General features: G+C 34.2%; 1 protein-coding gene across 2 annotated transcripts in view; it reads left to right on the top strand.

The window, feature by feature from the left end:
* The first annotated feature begins 810 nt into the window (after positions 1-810).
* capt (adenylyl cyclase-associated protein 1) overlaps positions 811-19873 on the top strand; it is a 75992-nt gene continuing 56929 nt past the window's right edge. For both annotated transcript variants that reach the window (XM_088239199.1, XM_088239200.1), the window contains exon 1: positions 811-2217. In XM_088239199.1, coding sequence (XP_088095325.1) covers positions 1380-2217 — 838 coding nt within the window. In that variant the 5' untranslated portion in view covers positions 811-1379. The remainder of the gene's footprint in view (positions 2218-19873) is intronic.

A 19873-nucleotide genomic window follows, 5' to 3' on the forward strand; every position in this document is an offset into this window, starting at 1 on the left:
TGCATGCTTGGAATTCTAGACCCCATTTACAAAATGTAGGTATTTTATAGTTAATTACATTTACATATGGAAGCTAGATTACCAATCGTCGTGCAGCTACAAAGCGCATGGACGAGTGGAATTCAAACAACTGAAAATGATACCAATAAATTCACAAAAAATAAACGCAAACATAGAGCATAGTAGTAAATTTTTCAAGTGTTCATGCCAAGAAGTAAGCAATAAAAAAACTGAATAAATAAAGCACGGTTTTAACACCATGGTTAACAAAATAGAGATAGATATCCGAAGAGTAGTTTTTGTAGATTGTAGGTAGATACCGCTGCCATGTGGCCTACTGGCTGCTTGATAATTTCTGGAATATGGTAGATGCACATGCACATGTGTGGTTACAGAGGGATGATGTCTATTATTCCGACGACTTGGTGTCCATTTTGGTCATTTTCGTCTTATGAGACGCAACATTCCTGTTCAATCCACTCTTTTTTTCAACCAACAAAATCCTCTTCATGCAATATGAAATGAATTAATTCACTTAATTGAAAGTATTTCTCATTTTGTTTGAGCAATAAGAGCGTCTGAAATGTTTCTAGATGAGAGCTTACTGAATTTGAATACTTTATATTCGGCAAGGGAGCCATACCCCAAATGCTCCAGGTCTTCGTTTCCCCTTTCGACTGCGGAGTCCTCTGGCCCTCCGTTTTCCCCCCTGCCCCCCCTCCCCGCCCCCCGGCGGAACATCGATCAGGGCGCCGCCGCGGCCGCCCGCCGCCCCCCCTCCGCCCCTCGCCCGCCGGCTCCAGCTAGAGATGAACTCGCATCGGGTCCTCGCGATGCGCCGCTCGCGCGACACATTTCCCGCCAGTTCCCGGCTATTTCGGTCCTAACTCTCACTCACGCGGAACTTTCTTTAGTTTCTTGCGAACTTTATATCCTTCCGGTCCCGCGGCTCGAGGCGTTTAGCGTGTCACGTATTTACCTATCGAATATTTAAAAAGTAAAAAAAACCTTTAAAAATTAGACCAGAATATTTTTTTGGTGAATCGAGAGTTTTGCGAAGTCTCGTCGGAATCGTGCGGCCGTGATAAGATTTTATCTCTCGTGTAGTGCTAAGTAACGCGATGCAAGTGCTAAGTATAGAACCGGCGCTAGTTTCGTTATTCACGTGACGTTTTTTAGTTTTACGTGAGTTGGGGTTTAACGTACGATTTCTTAAGAGCGGACCGTCGTTCGGGACTGTGTTGTGCATTTTATTCGCGTATTTAACCCCCATACTGCTGACATCGACGCGTATTGTCATTCCTCGCGTGTTTCAAATCGCTAGTTCAGTATATTGTCGCGCTTGAGGATTTGTTAAGTATGTCAAGTGTTCTAGCGAAATGTTCAAAAGTTGTTGCGTGTGCATGAGTAAAAAGGTAATTGAAAACCATTCCGATAAGGTTCCTCCATCCGCGCAGGAGAACCATGATGAACGGAACGCGGATACCGGCCACGGTCGACCCGCGTTCACTGCACTAGCGGAGGAATCGTGCAGCGCCAACGGCGCTGGCTGCCTCCTCGCGGGAGGACGAGATTCCTCCGCTCCTTTAAGAGCCGCCGAAGACGAAAGTGCTCCGTCCACCGAAAAAAAGTTTGACGCGTGTGCCGAAATCAAAGAAGAAATAGACAAGTTGCAAGCTGTCGAAGACAACGGTAAACTTCCGACCCGGAACGATATGGAACATAATACGATAAGTCAGATGAGCACCATAATGGAAGGGAGTTCTCCGAGCGAGCGCAGTCTGAACAAGGAAACCGGTCCGGGAGGCGCGGGAGGCGACGGCGCGTGTCGATTGGATGACGATTCTAACAATATGAGCGAAAAGAAAGGAAATTCCGTGGCGTTCAGTAACGAGGCCACCGCGGACGACAGCGACGACGAGGACTCCGAGCTGACGGGGGACGCGGGCCCCTCGCGGCGCATGTCCAGCGGCGGCATCCTGAAGCGGCCCAGCATCGCGTGGCCCGCCGAGGAGCGGCCGGAGGAGGACGACGACGTGTTCGTGGCGCCCCCCGCCCGCAAGCAGTCCCTCCCGGCCGGGCTGGGCGGGGGCGCCGTGGGCAGGGACGAGCTGGCGCTGCGCCGCCACCGCGTGTTCTCGGAGCTGGTCGGGGCGGCTCGCGCGGCGGCCGAGCACCGCGTGAGGTTTGACCCCCTCGGTCCGCTGGTCGCCACCGGTAAGCCATGCGCTTTTGCTGATGCCGATAACGTAAATTATAGATGTACTTTCTCGCGACTGTCTACTGACTTGTTGACCCGGCTGCCTCGATATAACTTTTTTTTATAAACTTATGTGGTACATCTAAATATTTCTAATATTTTGAGTTTATTCAAAAGTTTGTAAACAAACAATGAATTTCACCCCCTAGGGAGCTATTAAGATTAACATATTAAAAAAGAGATGAAGAACATTTAAAAGGGGAGAATACGGTAGTCTAAGCATTTATGCTCTATAAACCGGTCATTAACTTTTTTTCTTCTTTATTTGTGAATGCTTTGTTTACACATAATTGATGAACAATATCTAAAATAACAATTTGTAATTATTATACCAATGTCAAATGTATCGTTTATTGTTTGTGAATTATAAAATAGTAAACAAAATAAAATAAACCCCGGAAACGCCTAAACTTCCATATTCTCGTATTTAAAATGTTTTCCATCTCTTTAGTAAAATGTTAATGTATTTTGTATTCTTTACGGTCGCATATTTTATATTAAGGTGTATTGGGTAATTAAAAAAAGAAAAAAATAATACCTAGTCAATTTTAAACTATTTAATAATTTGAAGTGAGGGATTAAGTACTTTGCCTTCATTTTCGTACCTACTAAATAATTCAGATACGCTCCAGAAGACCTATTGCCATACCCTATACATTATATGTACTAGAAATATGTTAAATTGGCTACAACAGCTACCTCATTAATCCTATCCTATCAATTTTTAATGAATTATAATGTGATATTAAAACAATTTCTATTATCGTATTTATGTATAAAAATATTGGTTGCAAACACCGACACCTACCATGAACCCACGAGTACATAATATGCAATCTTATTATATTCACGACCTTTTTGAAATATTTGAAAATAACATCACAACTTGAAATGATTTCGAAACTTTTATTTATTCACAGTTAAAGTTATTTATGGTCTTCCCAAAGCATTTCAACTTTATTTTAATTTTCCCGGGTATCTTTTTTCTGTTTTAGTTTTCCAATATTTTGTATTTTATTTCATTCCATATAAACGATTCATATAATCTGTGCTTTATAAAGTAAATGTTTCAGTTCATTTTTAAGTGGAATTTAACTGCCATTGTATTACGATCCTTAAGTAACATCACAAAAAATCTGCCAAGTTTAGCAGTATCGACGCCTTATTTGTTACGAAAAACATATAAGTAAATTAATTTTATTTTTTCGTTAATACACCGTCAAATTTATTTATATATACTCGTATATGAAGAAAATTTGATTTAAAAAAAGATTTATTTTTTTAATGTATATCATAACATTGGGTGTAAACATAAGTTGCGTCCTTTTTTTAAAATTTAAAACTGAGCATCAAAAGTAAAACAGGCCATTCGAAATAAAATTTTCTGCTCAATGTGGTGTGTTTGCTTTTACGTCACAAATATTATTTTATTTGATTACAAGCCTTCAAAATAGAATGTCAAGTAGATGAAAGTGGCCATTTTCGACACCCCCTTCTGTTCGCGTTCAATATTTTTTTTTTATTATCTCAGAGGATTGAGCTTTCCTTGTTAGATTTGGTAAAAACCTCTAGAATGATTACTCTATTCTATGATGTAGTCTTGTTTCAAGATACATTTTTGTGTACATTTCTGTTCTTGAGGCCGAACTGATTTGATATCCACGGTGGACTTATTTCGTTCCATTTTCAAATCCTTACTCCGATCTCGTCATCATTTACATTATTTAATTTTCTACCCAATTTCCCGCTACCCTGTAATTGCGGTATATCCGACACCCGAGCAATTCAGTCATTGAAATTCAAAGTAAATACAAATATTTCAGATATTTAATGACGTTACTCGATATTTTATTATTCTCCGAAGCATAACTTTACGTAACTCGACTCCTTTATTGAAATCAATTTATTGTAGCCGCCAGTTAGTTTCCAGTATTTACGAAGCCCTTATAACCTTTGAGATATTGATTCGATTATTTAGGAATTTTAATGTGTGCCAAAAAATATCGCACGCGTTCGATGTAATTCGTTCCATCAAATTATGTCTATTCGATTTTTAAAAAAGTATTCACTACAAATATGTACAATAAAAATAATATCGAAGTGGTTTTTTCCTTTTAAAAATTCTTTAATATTCTCGTACTTACGGATGAATAAAAAAAAAACATGTTTATTATTCTTTTCTTATTTTTAATATAGTGACAGCCTTTTCCATTTGTAATAAATATGATTTAACCATGGACGGAATTTTTTCCCCTAAAATTAGTTGTTACCTCGAAATGACACTAAATAGCATCAAAAGTAATGGTTAAATATTTATTTATTTAAGCATACATATATATGCATAAGGGCGGGCATATTGTTTTAAGTCAATTTCTTCCTACCTACCCAAACCGTTCAATTTGAGAAAATCAGTGGTATATGAACAAATATTGTACATAAGTACACATTTTATTTAAAACATTTGAATTTCCGATGCTCTCTTATATTTCCAAATCATTACTTATCTGCACGTTTTCACAAACTGATTAACCTTGAAAAAAGGAGAACATTAATAGACCTCACATTCCTCTACAAAATTATCAACAGTCTAGCTGATTCGTACCAGCTTCTTAATAAAGTTCAAATTAACTGTCCATCACGTGCCCTACGAAATCACCCAACCTTTCGAATACCTAGTGTCAATACGAACTATTGTCAGAATTCGTTTTTACACAGATCGTGTTCCACTTTTAACAGCTTTTTAAACCATATAGATATCTATCATAAGTACAAGTAGGATTACAATTATTTAAAAACAGTGTATTGAAAACTTTCGAATAAAACTCCTGTTGATCCCTTTTTCTCTTACATCACTTCAAATTACGTACATTAATATTATTATTATAAATCAAATTTCTCTTTACTGTTAAAATTGCTTTAATGAAATTTTATCGACTTATCTTGGTTTAAAATCTTCTCCTTATATTGCTTTTTCAAATTTTAAAGATTACTTGCTATACTTGTTATTCTTTCTTTATTCTTTCTTTTTTCTCTGCTGCATTGGCATGTTTTTATACTTTTAAACTACTTTTAATCACTTTTATTATATATGTATATAAAATCAATATATTGCTGCTCTTACTATAATGTGTCATTAATTTTGAAGATGTTTTTTAAATTGACTTAAATTTATCGTCTTATATTTCACTTAAAGATTCTTCTCATCGTTTCTTTGAATCTCTTAAAATATGTATGTGTATATTTATGTTTTTTTTTTAAAAATGTTATTACTATTTTATTTTTACATCTGAGCATGTTTTTCATTCTTTATTTCAATTCCCAATTTTTAATTACTCTTACAATTTTTTTTCATATTTAATATTATTTCCATTTGTAAATACTCACTACAAACTACAAACTTTAAAATATCTTTTTTTTTACTTAAATTTTAATTTTTAAACAACTTTCATTTATGTTTTTCTTTTTCCTTCTCTTTTCTATACTTTCATAATTAACCTTACATATAATTGCTTTATAATATGGAAACTTCACTGGTACATTAGAGTTAAATCTAATTGTGCAAAATAATTAACTTTGTAACTGTACTGTATGTTTCCTAAATAAAAAAAATATAAAAAAATAAAATAAAATAATATCCAGAGAATAATGTGTTAAAAAAGTAAGAGAATCTTGTAACGAAAAACTCCCTCAGAGACGTGAAAAATGTCATTGTCCAAAATAATTATTGAAAGGGCTCTCTTGGTACTAGAAAGAAGAGATGCCCATGCTGTGATAAAGGTTGGAAGTTGGAAGAGCTCTCTCAGATAAATAGGCGAACTGGGATTATTTAAAATATTGTGAAGAACTGATTGAATGTAATTGTTTCTCCTATGCCTGATACTGAGTCAGCGTAGTTAAAAAATCATATTTCCACTCTTATTGCAACTGTAAAAAACAGTTTTTAAATGTGTTTTTTTGACTAGTTATTCCTGTCACAGCGCACCGCCAACATCTATGCCTAGCGGATATGCGTACCTACCCACTGTTATTGGTGTGTAATCATTCTGCGACTGTAGCAGGTCACTGCATTTATATGCACGGGTTGTACGGGGTCACTTTCTGTACTGACAATGCGTCAATGCGTCAACTGAAAGATAGGTTATCTATGAACTAGCTGCTCCATATATCAAATTTTAAACAGTAATCAAATATGATCAGATCATCAAATTACCAGTAACATGGTCGATATAGGTTATGCGGTAAAATCTTAGAGTAATAACCTAATAGAGTCGCCCGTACGGAGAAAAACCATTCTATGATAATTGACCACGACGTTAGCTACATATTACAGCAATACAACGGGCCGTACGTACTTGGGTTGAGAGTTGCGAACAGTAACCGAAACCACGTTTGTTGTTAAACTAAAAACCAAACCAAAACCAAACAAAAAAATGGAACACTTTTGTTCTATGCAATAAATAGAGCTTAAGGGCTTCTCTAGACTCTAAAGCAATGTTTCCCACGGTGGGGCGTACGCCCCAACGGTGGGGCATTACGCCTCAGGAGTGGGGCACCGCGGTTCAGAGATGAGACACGTCGCCATTCCACATATAAAGGGGAATACTCATCGGTCATACAAAAAAAGCCTGAGATGAACAAAATTGAAATATACGCTAAATTGTACTTAAAATAGAATGAAACCCATTACAATTTCAATAATTATCTGAAAACACAGAAACTATGCAGGATCTAGGAATAATGGCACGGATTTGCGAAGAAACTAACACAAAATACCCTAATATTACTTTGCATGCCAGAAAATTATTATTACCCTTTCCTTCGTCTTATTTGGTGGAATGTGGTTTTAGCGCCATAAGCGATTTACTCATTAAAAAACGAAATGGATTGGATATAACTAATAAAGGTATAGAGGGGACCTAAGACTGAAATTAACTAAGTTAGATCCGGACATCAAATTTCTTTGTAGCAAGCGTAACTGAATTTAATAATGAATTAGGCGTCAAGATTTTTGTGTGTTTGTATTTCATTTTAATTGTCACTCGTGTATTATTATTGTTTTAATTTTTATTTTATTCTACTCAATTACATTTTCAATTTGTGTTTTGTAATCATTTCTGTTATAATATATGTATTAAAATAGGTTTTATTTCATTTCATTAGGGGTTCATATGTTTACAAACATATTATAACATGATTTGAAAATTTACCTGCTGTTTACTTTAAAAATATGCCGGTGGGGCATCTGACTTTTGAAAAGACTACGGGGGAGCATGGCATAAAGAAGGCTGGGAAACACTGCTCTAGAGCATTATCACTCTGAGGGTAAAATAAATGTTTTTCTTTGATTGTTAAATCGCAATATTGTTCGCTGGTAGCCAGCACCATTATTGGCTATTACACCTCTTCCTTTTCGCTTCACTCGTCTCTGCTTTACCAATCGCCATGATTCCTGCGTCGCTTTTTATGATGTTGAACCATCGGCTTTATTTCCAGCAATAATTCTTCACGTCTCTTACATAAGTTGCTCTTTCAGCGCCCAACGAGTATCGACTTTTCTTATCACATACTCGCCCCACTTGTGTAGGATCACAGATCAAATTTTCAGCTTAAGGTCTGGTTACTTTTTAACTTGTTATTCAGCTCTTAGTAAGCTCCTGACGTCACTGCGACATGTATGGATCTGTGACGGTTTAATTCTCGCCCTTCAAGCTCAGGTCTTGAAAGAGCCGGCCTATTGAGTGGAGGGAAAGTGTTATCATGTATATTGCTAAATCTCGTCTTTCGAGTTCAGGTCTTGAAAGTATCAGGCTAGGGTAGGGGACGAGCATCACATCTTAAGATTTATCTAGTGGTCCTCCAAAGATGCGGCTTCTTTGTGATTTAACGCATCACATTCCCACTTAATGTGTATGGGTGTTTCATCATCTGCACTGCAAGACCTGCCTTTTAAAGTTTCGGGAAAGTGCATTTTACAATAGGTACGAAGGTTTTCACGGTCACTGTTATCAATTTGTTTCTTTTTTGGGTGATACCGTGTGTGTTGGATTTGCTCCGACATTTGGGCTACCATTGCAGGAGCCATCTGCAGGCCAAATAACATAAACAAAGACGACGGGCTGAAATTAAACTCAACATGGTTCCCAGCACTACATACTACAAAAATGAATAGAAATGTGCCTACTGCCGACTGCGACACGGTACAAATTACTAGTACTTAAACACATACTTTTTTTGCTACCCTGAAGATGGCTCCTGCACGGTAGTCGAAACATCGGAACAAATCCAACACACACAGTATCACCCAAAAAATAAACAAATTGAATTCATTTTACAAGATGTTTATTCTGGCTGCACTGCTTTTCTTGTAAGGGTTCTTATTTTTACATATAACTTCTGTCCTATACCTACCCGTCATTCTCCGTCTCCTAGTGATATTCTTGGCGTTATTATGGATTTTAGTGTATTCCTCAAGTACACTTTACTGAGAGATTTTATCGTGCTTAATCACTGTACCACATTGGCAGTTCCATCCATTGCAGATTTTTAATCTGAGGCATTTTTTTTCACCAATATTTATTTAATGCTAGTTTGTAAAAAAAACGCAATTGGTGGTTCCTGTAAAATAGAATAACTTAAAAACGTATAATTATTTTGGGTTATCAAAGTATTTATTTATAACCATTTAAAGAAAAAACAATATTCTTTAAACTCCTAATAAAAGAGTCTGTTGCTGACGCGAATGAAATACAGCATATAAAAATATGTTTATCCTATATTTTAATATTAAGCGTACTTTTTGGTACAAACACGGCCTGCTGAGCTGGATTAAAATTTATACGAATATTTTTTTAATTTTCGCATTTCCAACAGCGTTTCTGCGTATGAACAAACATAACGCAATTATCTGTCAAGTTGTGTACCTAATTATTTTACAATGTGGCAATACTGAATTGAGCCACAAAAGAATGGTTTTATCATGATAGGGTAAACATTCCGCGGTTTGCTGAGCAGTAAATTACAGTTATGTGTGTAAATCTTTTTTCTTTGTAAAAAAAATATAATTTTGACTGTTAAAAAAACATTGTTTAAATTTAAAAAAATTAAATACGTCGAGTTGGTTCAAGAATACTCATAGTGAAACAGTCCGCATAGCAAAACTGAAGAGGCCCTTGGTTAAAATAATATGTACATGTATTTCAATGTGTGCAGAAATGATAAAAACGTGTCCACTCAATGTCTCGAAAAACTAAAATATATACATAACTAACCAAGTATCAAATTAAATACTTTTGTCCTTATCAAGTTGTGACAAAGTGTCAAAAAAGATTATGCACCGCTTTTGTGAAATATTAAAAAAAATACACGCGTCGTTGTTCTACGATCATAACGAAATGTGCTAGAATGTTAAAGTTGCATTTTTCGCTTATCCGTGGTTGTTCTACGATCATAACGAAATGTGCTAGAATGTTAAAGTTGCATTTTTCGCACATCCGTGGTTGTTCTACGATCATAACGAAATGTGCTAGAATGTTAAAGTTGCATTTTTCGCACATCCGTGGTTGTTCTACGATCATAACGAAATGTGCTAGATTGTTAAAGTTGCATTTTTCGCACATCCGTGGTTGTTCTACGATCATAACGAAATGTGCTAGAATGTTAAAGTTGCATTTTTCGCACATCCGTGGTTGTTCTACGATCACGGCGAAATGTTTGTCGCAGGAGGCAAAATTAGCAGTTTACAATTGAGTCCTGGTGGCGACCCGTATGTATGGGAGTGAGGTATGTAATTAAATAAAAAGGGTTAAAGGAGGCTGAATGCTGTGGGAATGCGATCTCTCAGGCGAATGTGTTATAAAACTAAGTAAGATAGCGCAAATGTCGAGATCCGTACATTGTACAAGGCTGAAATTTATCGACAAAATCAAGAAAGGAATTCTTCGGTAGTTTGGACATATAGAGCGAATGGACAGCGAAAGAACGTCTAAAATGATTTGAGATGCGAAAGTTGATGGATGCAGAAATCGAGGAAGGCCGAGTGAGAGATGTCATGAGAAAATCCAACGAATACTTTTTAAATGAAGAAAGTTTTAATAAAGTTGCATTTTTGCTGCCATACTTTACTGCTGTGAGTAACTCACCCGTGCGTTTATTATCATCCGGTTGCACGTTTCGAGTAAGGTGAAAAATTATTCACTGCGAATAGCAGCTATTGCAAATAAACAAGCAATGACGTAATAGGATTACCGGTCACATGCTACCCCTAACGACAATATTATCCATATCACGACCACGAATCATATAACCGAAAACATGGTTTAAAAGAGTATTTAATTTGAGAATTTCTCGACAATCTAAAATTTAGATTCTAAATAAACGGGGTTCGTGGCATTCCATCGTGTTTGATTTAAATTTTCCACTTACTAAATAAAATCTCAGCTATGGCTGTGACACGAATAATAATTGCAATATTTGTACCGTTATCGACCTGTGGGTCTCAATAATAAAAAATAAAAAAAAGGATTGTTTATTACTCTTCTTCTTCTTCTCCCGGTGCCTTGTTGGTCCCCACGACGTTAGCGATCACTAAAGCGAAAGCACTTCTGTCCTGCGCTACTCTAATACCCGTATGCAGAGACAAACCTTAAAGTGAGGAAAGTACATTCTATTGTCTTCACCTTCGGGTTATTCTCTGCATTTGAAATTAGAATGCACTTTCCTTACCTTAAGTTTTGTCTCTGCATACGGGTATTATCATCTGCAGCCAGGACGACTACTTATCGATGTGGTTGCTGTAGTGATTCCTGAAAAAAGATGACCAGAGTGGTTTCCCGTTGCCTTCTCTTGGGGATTATTATTCTTATTTACGATAATATTATGAAAAAAATACTATTATTTACAAAAAAATTAGCGCAAATAAATCAATAACTTGTGGTAATGGAGTTGGGTTGCGCAAGGATTGAAGAGTGGATCAGACGAAAAAGGTAAAAAAGTATTTTTATTTGAAGTGTTAAAGGATAAATGTATTAAAAAAATATAAATAAACACTAGGGCATGTTTCCCTTGGCACGGGACACCCCAGTGAGGAAACTAAAAAAAATTACAAAAATGTATTAATTAATAAGGAAATTTTTAAAAATTAGGTCAAAACAAGTTTCGTGTTGTTTTAAATCCGCTATTTTAAAAAATATTTAGTTCTGTTTAATTCTTGCCTTTATTTGTACTTGTGATGTCATTTTTCGTGTTTTCGAAATCTATGTATATTTTAGAAACATACATAGATTTCGAAATATCACGATACAATAATTTACACTGTAGACAGTGTAAATTATTGTATCGTGATATAACCAAAATATCAGACTTAACGATTGACCCATATTAACCGTATATTTCGAGTCACCTTGTGATTATAATATTATGTAATCAGTCACAACTCTTCTTGTCTTTTTATGTCCTTAACCTAAAAAAATCATGGTTCGAAATCTCAAATTGCATTGACGGGATTTTTGTTTCCTGAAATAAAGTATTTCAGTCGATCTCTCACCTGTGTCGACAGGTGCCTGGTGTTGACCCGTAGGAGGCAATTAGTGAACCTCCCATCTATATACGTCACGGGAAGCCCGGTTATTATTCATGAGAATTAAATCATCGGCTGATTGGATTTTGACCCGGTAAAGGATGCTTTTACCTAATCAATAGCGGTGTTGTAAATTTATGATGTCACGGTGAGCTTATATTTCGCAGTGTTTACGCAATAATTATATAGATTTTGAAGTAAAATCTTTATCGATGTCCGTTATTACGGTGCACGTACACGTCCCTATACAAAAATCATAAAGTCGCCCATGCGGAGAAAAACCATTGTATGATTACTGACCACGAAGTTAGCTACATATTACAGCAATACAACGGGCCGTAGGTACTTGTGTTGAGAATTGCAAGCGCTAACCAAAACCGTCCATTACACGTTGTTTAACTAAAAACCAAACTAAAACCAAACCAAAAATTTGGAACGCATTTGTTCTATGCAAGGGCTTCTCTAGAGAATTATTATTCCGATGTTCAGAGGAATTTATTTATTAATTTTTTTACACATAAAAAACAAAGATTTATAATAAAAATAATGTGACCTCACTGGGGTGGGGGGTACCCGCGCCGAGTACACTTAACAATATACTTATTCTTTTGAAAATATTTTTACATGTGAGAATAAACAATGAAGACTTAATATACAGATATCATAAACAAAGTGTTCAGACAGTTTTATACACTACGTATATAACATATAACTTTATCGAATAAATATTTCCTATACTTTTTGTAATGTAACTAATCATATATGAAAACGGTATTGATGAATCACCTATCACACTACTAAAGTTGATCGTTAATTGTTTTTATCTTTATTTTCTTTGGCTTCTGAATAAACTTTGATTGCCTCAACGAAGTACTCGTATTCTCGAGAAACTTTACGATTATTTTTTCTCATTTTTCTTTTACCGTCATTATGGATTAAGTCATCAGGGTCGATTTCGTTCCATCGTGAAAATGTTGAAATATCGCGGATAAAAGATGGAATGGAGTTCGTGCGTTTGATAATATTCTACGTTTTGTGTAATTAAATTTATCGCTTTTGGAAATATCTACATAAACCAAATTCTATTTATTGATTGTTTTTAATCTTATCCTTCCCCATAATTCCAGATCTAATTATCCACCCCATGGAATAACAAGGTTCCATCTGAAACTGATTCGTTATTATTTAGTAGTTTTGAACCCTTTTTCACAAATCAAAAGGAACATCTACCAATTAATACATAGTAAAATATTTTCAAAAGTAGTGACACGAAAACGTACCCGTAGTTACTGAGTTTTTTTTAAATTTACCCCAGGGCTGCATTCGACGAGTGTGCATATACTACCAAACATTGGAGAATACTCATTTTTGGTATATTAAAAACTTTTTATTTTAATGTTCACATCAACATTTGTTTTTGGTGGATCCCAATCAGATTCTTTCCTTAAATTCCTTATAATTTCGACCCGTTTATTTATATTCACTGGATTTTAGGGACGCAAAAATAATTTTAACTCACATTTATTAAATTTTAAAAATATATTCCTATCGGTGCATCTCTGAAAGTAAGAAGAGCTTCGCAATTGCGCCACTAGGCGTAGTTTTACGTTTACAAAAAATATTTTATTTTTTTGAAAATGTATTATTTTAAGCTTTGTTTGTTAATCACTCGTGAAAAATACTTACCTACGAAAAGTTGCATAATTATTTTTACAATCTTTATACGAAGGATTTTTACTCGCTTTCATGGCCCAAGCGGGCGTTTTGGTTTCGACTTCCTAGGAGAGCGGTGCCCGTATTTTAACGGCCGTAGTGAACGGTGATGCAGTGGACAGCCGTCGTAACGTCGAATAGAGAGTGGTTTCCTAGGGAAACGGTGTTAAATGGTGTTGATAACACCGTTTTCCTAGGAAACCACACTCTAGTCACCGTTACGACGGCTGTCCACTGCATCACCGTTCACTACGGCCGTTAAAATACGGGCACCGCTGTCCTAGGAAACCCTAGCTTAAACGTCACACCCGACTGGCGGTCGAAGAACGACTAAATACGCGTTGGGCACTACTGAACGTTTGGGCTTCAGTTAAGTGTCATGATTTTTGAGGGCTCAGGGTGCGTCTATGTATTGATTTGTCGATGTAAAAAAGGAACCGGATGCCGTTGAAACTTTAAAACTTCCTAATTCGTTCAATATCCAGTATATAGTGTTGGTGTGTACAAAGGAATAAAGACTTGCAAATGGAACTGTTTTCACCCGGTAATTCAAATAAACTTAAATTGTCAGTTGAAACCTCGTGGTTCCAAGGCGCAAGGGGTCGACATACATAATTCATTAGTTCCCTCGTGGCATGCTACAGTTATAGGAAATATTACCTTTCCAATTATTATAATAAGCTTTAATATTCTGTGCTTATTGGAAAATTCAGATTGACACGGAAAATTTTCAAGGAAACAGCGAACCTAGGGCGATTTAGTGTTTCACTCGAAACAATATGAATCTGTGAAAATCTTTTTTCATAATCAGAATGTTTTTTTTAAATATAACTATACAAATATCTAAACAAATATGAATATTAAGAACTGAAACGCAATTTATAAAATCAAATATTTTCTTTTATGTTAATTAGGTAAAATAATTTGAAATAACCTGTTAGTATAATTTATTGTTATAACTTTCATAATATCAATAGAATTTAATTAAGCTAGTCAATAAAAAAACAAACTTATTTGTGCATGTTGTGTTCACATATAATTGATGAACAATATCTAAACATAACAAATTCTGATTACTATACTTTTGTCATATGTATTGTTTATAGTTTGTGAACTATAATAAATATTTATAAAAATAAAAAAAATATATGAAAATGGGAATCAAGTCGTGGTACGAATCAAGCGGGGCTTGAACTTCGGACTTCTGATTCGCGAGTCCGCAACACTACCACGAGAGAACAGCCCGGTTAAAACGGTTAATATTTTTTTTATTCGAAAAAAAAAAGTTTACGGCATGACCTGCCGTAGCTGGTCTTAGTAATGATTTTACATTATTCGTAACATTCAGCACTCTTTTCCGGTCATTGAAAATGCATAATGCCTATTCGTTTCCACATTTTAAATTAATTTATCCACAACATGTATTCAACATTTAAAAATTGTATTTTTTAATCTTTCTATTAACTTGGAAAAATCAAACATCTTCGTTAAAAAAGCTTTACTAAATAAATGTAGGAAAGCTGTTTTCACGAAGCAAATTAAAATGTATTTATTTTCCATAGTAACTCCTTTAAATAAGTATTTTTTCGTAATAATCTGAAATTTATATTTTGTATAGCTAATCTGCTCAAACAAATTTGTTTTGACGGAAATTCAACATAATATTTACATACGAATGATAAAGTAAATAATCTGCCCGTTATGGCCGATCAAATTATTATTTTATTTACGTTGACAAATAATGAACATAATATACATAATGCGCCTGTAATTAAAAGATTTGTCATGAGACCTGTTACGATGATGACGTCAATAGCCTAAGGACGTCAGTAGAAAGGTGAAAGCATCAATAAAGGAATGTGCTAACCCAAAACTTTTAAGTAAAGTTACGAAACAGAGTTAAACCACGAATTCAAATAAAACTTATCGATTATTTGTTAGTAAAACACAATTGTTTTTGTATTAGAATTCCTTACTAAATCGAATATTTCAACTTCTATCTTGTGTTTGTTTTGTTTTTTTTATTTAGTGAAAATCAGATAAATTAATATAACACGGTAAAATAAGAATAAAGCCGGTTCTAATACTACCCATTATTATGCTTATCATAATATTATTATAGATATAAAGTAGGAATATATACCTAGTATAGTCCTTCAGAAACGGTTACCTCAATGAGGAAATTTTGTTTTCATTAATTCAAAATCAATAATTGCAATCCAATGATTTACCTAAATATTTCCATTTACAAGCCATTTTCAACCGCACACCCCGGGACCGCAATCCGAATCGTATTTATTTATAATAATATTCCCTTACTGGGATATATGTGTTTATGTTTTTTTGTACATGCCGTAATTTATCAGGGGCCTCAATTTTGATCCAAAAGATATGTACTTGTTTTTTTATATTTTACTTGATCTACACATTCTACACTAATCCGTACAAACCTACCTCCATTGTCCATTTTTGATAGCAAATATACTTTTATAATATCTTCATACATAACTTGTGTGAAGTTTTCTTTGCTACCTCGGATTAAATTCAACTTAATTAAGCAGCGTCAGCAAGTCGATGGTAGATTAACAGAATAAAAATATGCTGGTCATGTCTATTTATTTAGTTTTATTTTTTTTATTTTTTTTTAATCATTCAAAATTAGAAAATGAAATATTTATGAACTTATTAAGGCTTTTTAGGCTATGCCCGTGTCAAGCTATAATAAATAACAATAAAAATACATAGTAAAATTAATTAGATCAAATTATAATGGCATAGAATCACAAAAAAGAAAGGAAAAAAAGGTAAATGTAATAAATAATCAAATTGCAAAGAATACAATGCAAAAAAGATATTCAGAAATAATTTTTAAAATATAAATTATACAAATTAAGAATCACACATTATCAAATATACAAAATAGTGGTATCATTAAAATCAACAAAATAATAGTAAAATATAGTAGTATTAAAAAAAAAATAACACAAAATAAGAGCATGATTTAAATCAACAGAAAAAGAATACATATATGTATAAAAGCATAATTGAAATGATAATTGAGTTATGTTTTCTAGAAATTCACTCAATTATAGTAAGAAATATAAGGAATAGGAGCAATAAATCATATGCCAAATAACAGTACGTACTAAATTAAATTATACAAAAATACATAATAAGAACAACATAAAAATTATCAATATATGTAAAAAGCAAATAAAAAAAAAAATATATTTTAAATTTAGTTTATACAAAAGTCTTTAGTAACAAAAAAGTCAAGTTGAAAGTAATGCGTTTTGCGTTTATTTATTCTATAGCATTAAAGCTGAAATCCTCTCCCCCTGTCCGGGGAACGGGGACGGGGGTGGGACGCGAGTACGGGAGGGAGAAAGGTTCAGGAACACCGTTCTCTGCATTGAGAGTGTTTATGGGCTTAGTACGCGGGACCCGAGTCGAGATGTGAATATTGTGTAAAGATAATAAATAAATGAGCATTTTCTTGGGATTTTATTTGTGAATAAATTACTTAACAAAACAACTAACGTCCTTAAAAAAATTATAATATTTGATGTTTTATGCCTTTATACAACACGAATAATTAATACTAATAATAAGCCGTTTACCACGTATAAAACAAACAGTTTTCCTACAAAATATTATTTCTTAAAAAAATATCTTGTACCTACCTAAAAATATTAGGTTTTTTTATGATTTTTCAAAAAATGCTTTGTTGCTTTCAAAACAAACATAAAAAATATTTGATTAAAATCTACAGTTAAATACCCGTATGCAGAGACAAACCTTAAGGTGAGGAGAGTACATTCCATTGTCTTCACCTTCGGGTTATTCTCTGCATTTGAAATTTGAATGTACTTTCCTCACCTTAAGTTTTGTCTCTGCATACGGGTATAAGAATCATCAAACATTTGGCAATAAGACTCAAAATAAAAAGTGTTTTCAGCTGTTTCCGAGAAGGTGAAATAATCTCGCCCACATCAATAAAGTAATTTCAGTAATTACGTTTTTGAAAATCAGAAACATTTATGACAGGTTATGAACTTTGTAAATGACTTCAATATTTCCATCTCAAAAATTTTCCGCATCCTCTAATAAAAAATTTAATGAAAGGAGCCACCGATTAAGAACAATAAGATAAGTTTGCTAAAAAAAACATGTAATTGAAATCGGAAGAGAAGGATATTTCTGACTAAATACCATAATTTATGATTCCCATTTTAGACGAATTAAGTATGAGCTTTAGAACTGTAGCTTCATATTTTATTTTATTTTTAGAAAATAAATATTAGCGCTCTTATAATTTAGCCAAATATTTCATTTTGGTGGCAATTTTCAACGGGTTGTAAATAATTCATTATTAGAAAATGGAAGTCAAGTTGGGGTAGAGTGAGGCTCGAACCACGGACCTTTCATCCGTGAGTCCGTAATACTAGCCACGGGACCACAACTAGATTCGATAAATAAGCGGAAAGCTTTAATACCATAAAAAATATTAAATGCATCTATCGGATAATATTCTTTATGAATAACGGCTTACCTAAACATGTTATCAAATTTCTCTGCAATTTAATGGCAGCTGAGTTTTGATTTTACACGACGGATTTGTTTATTTTAAACAATTATTTTGAATTTATTATTGTTAATATTTTTTGAACCTTGAAATCAACGTCGCATTATTAAAATATGTTTTTTTGACGCATAAAAAAATTCTTGTTAGAAAAATAATTCGGCCTATTTTCACCTGATGTTGGACATTTGGAAACAACTTGCACGTAAATCATTGCTATTTGGCGAATATACCTTTATGTTTCCTTAGCTGTTTTAAAAGCATTTTTGGGTGAAATCTTTCGTGTGTGCTATTTTATAATATATTATGTATATAGGTATTAGTGATCGACCGAAACAACCAAATTTCGCTCTTCGAATAAGTTAAGTCACTTCGAAACGCCCAAAATTAGGTGGTTTTATTGTCAAACCTCACGAGTTCAGTAAGTGTAAAATAAAATGCTTAATTTAATGAGTAAATTTGTTTATTTTTAGCGCTTTTTTGTTCGTTGTTATATTATACTCGTACCTACGTATAACTTAAATAAATTAAAATATGAATATGGATGATCTTAAAACTACGAACTGCTAATCACGGGTCACACGGCTGAGTCACGAGTCATATGATGCGCCCGAGTACAGCCGAACGTAATCCGACACATCCCGACCACAGGTTTCGGATAATTTTTAGCTAAAACCGAAATCGCGGCAGAAACTCGTTTTATTGGTCGAAACCGAAACTTCAGTCGGTCACTAGTAGGTATATAGGTTCCAAAAAAAAAATTTCCGGACTTTATATGTAAGGTCCTTTGTAAGCACTCCAACATTTTATCATTTGTACTTTTTGTATCCTGGAGAGAACACAATGGAAGGTTGCTTGTAAACATCGCACACGTAATCGGATGAGAACCTTTTTTTTGATACTCTTCTATCACTTTACAGTAGTGTGTTCAATTTTGCTATATAAATACCGCTCTGTAGTAGCGCCTTGTAAAAACCCCCCTTCTAAAAATACTGAGAGAGCTTCTGAATTCGGCCACGTTATTAATCAACGTGAGGTTTTTTACTAGAGTTGATTGTGTATACGTAGACTTAATCATGTTTTTATGCGCATTGTCCCATTTAAGTCGACATTGTATCGAAATAAAAAATAACAAGCCTATGTTATTTCGATATCTTATATTTACGAGTATATAGTGTTTCATCAGTTCCGGTAAAGGATATAAAATATTAAAAGCAATGTCATTTTCTGTTTTTATAGAAAACTTCCACCATTTCTCCTTAGTGGATGGTACGTCACACCACACGTGTTTGTTGTAACACTTAATCTCGGTTTCATTCGCATTTCTAATTCATACGACTCTTCATTACATTTGTATGATTATTTTGTAAATGCTTCGTTTTATTTTGTCATCATAGACCGATACCTCGGTTTGAACTCCTCCAAAATTTGTTTTCCGTTTTCTAGCGGGGTAATTTACGACTTTTATATAAAAATATGCTTGTTTCACCATTTTGACATCACCAGTTCATTACATAAAATTCTTGAGCTGGTATATTAAACGGGATATATTAGTCGGGGCTTTTAAAAGTTTATAATTAAAGCCGGCTTTGAACCCAAAATAAGACATTCTGAAGATGTTTATATTAGGTTTATTTAATGTTTTATTTTATCTTATGCTTTCCTTTTTTAATATATAGATATCAACATTGTACTCGTATCGTATGTGTGTGTATTTTTCAACTAACTGTAGGAGGTACTTTGC

This window comes from Micrasema longulum, unplaced genomic scaffold (assembly GCF_059751315.1).
Source record: "Micrasema longulum isolate JH-2025_06_02 unplaced genomic scaffold, ASM5975131v1 h1tg002092l, whole genome shotgun sequence".
Classification (NCBI taxonomy): domain Eukaryota; kingdom Metazoa; phylum Arthropoda; class Insecta; order Trichoptera; family Brachycentridae; genus Micrasema; species Micrasema longulum.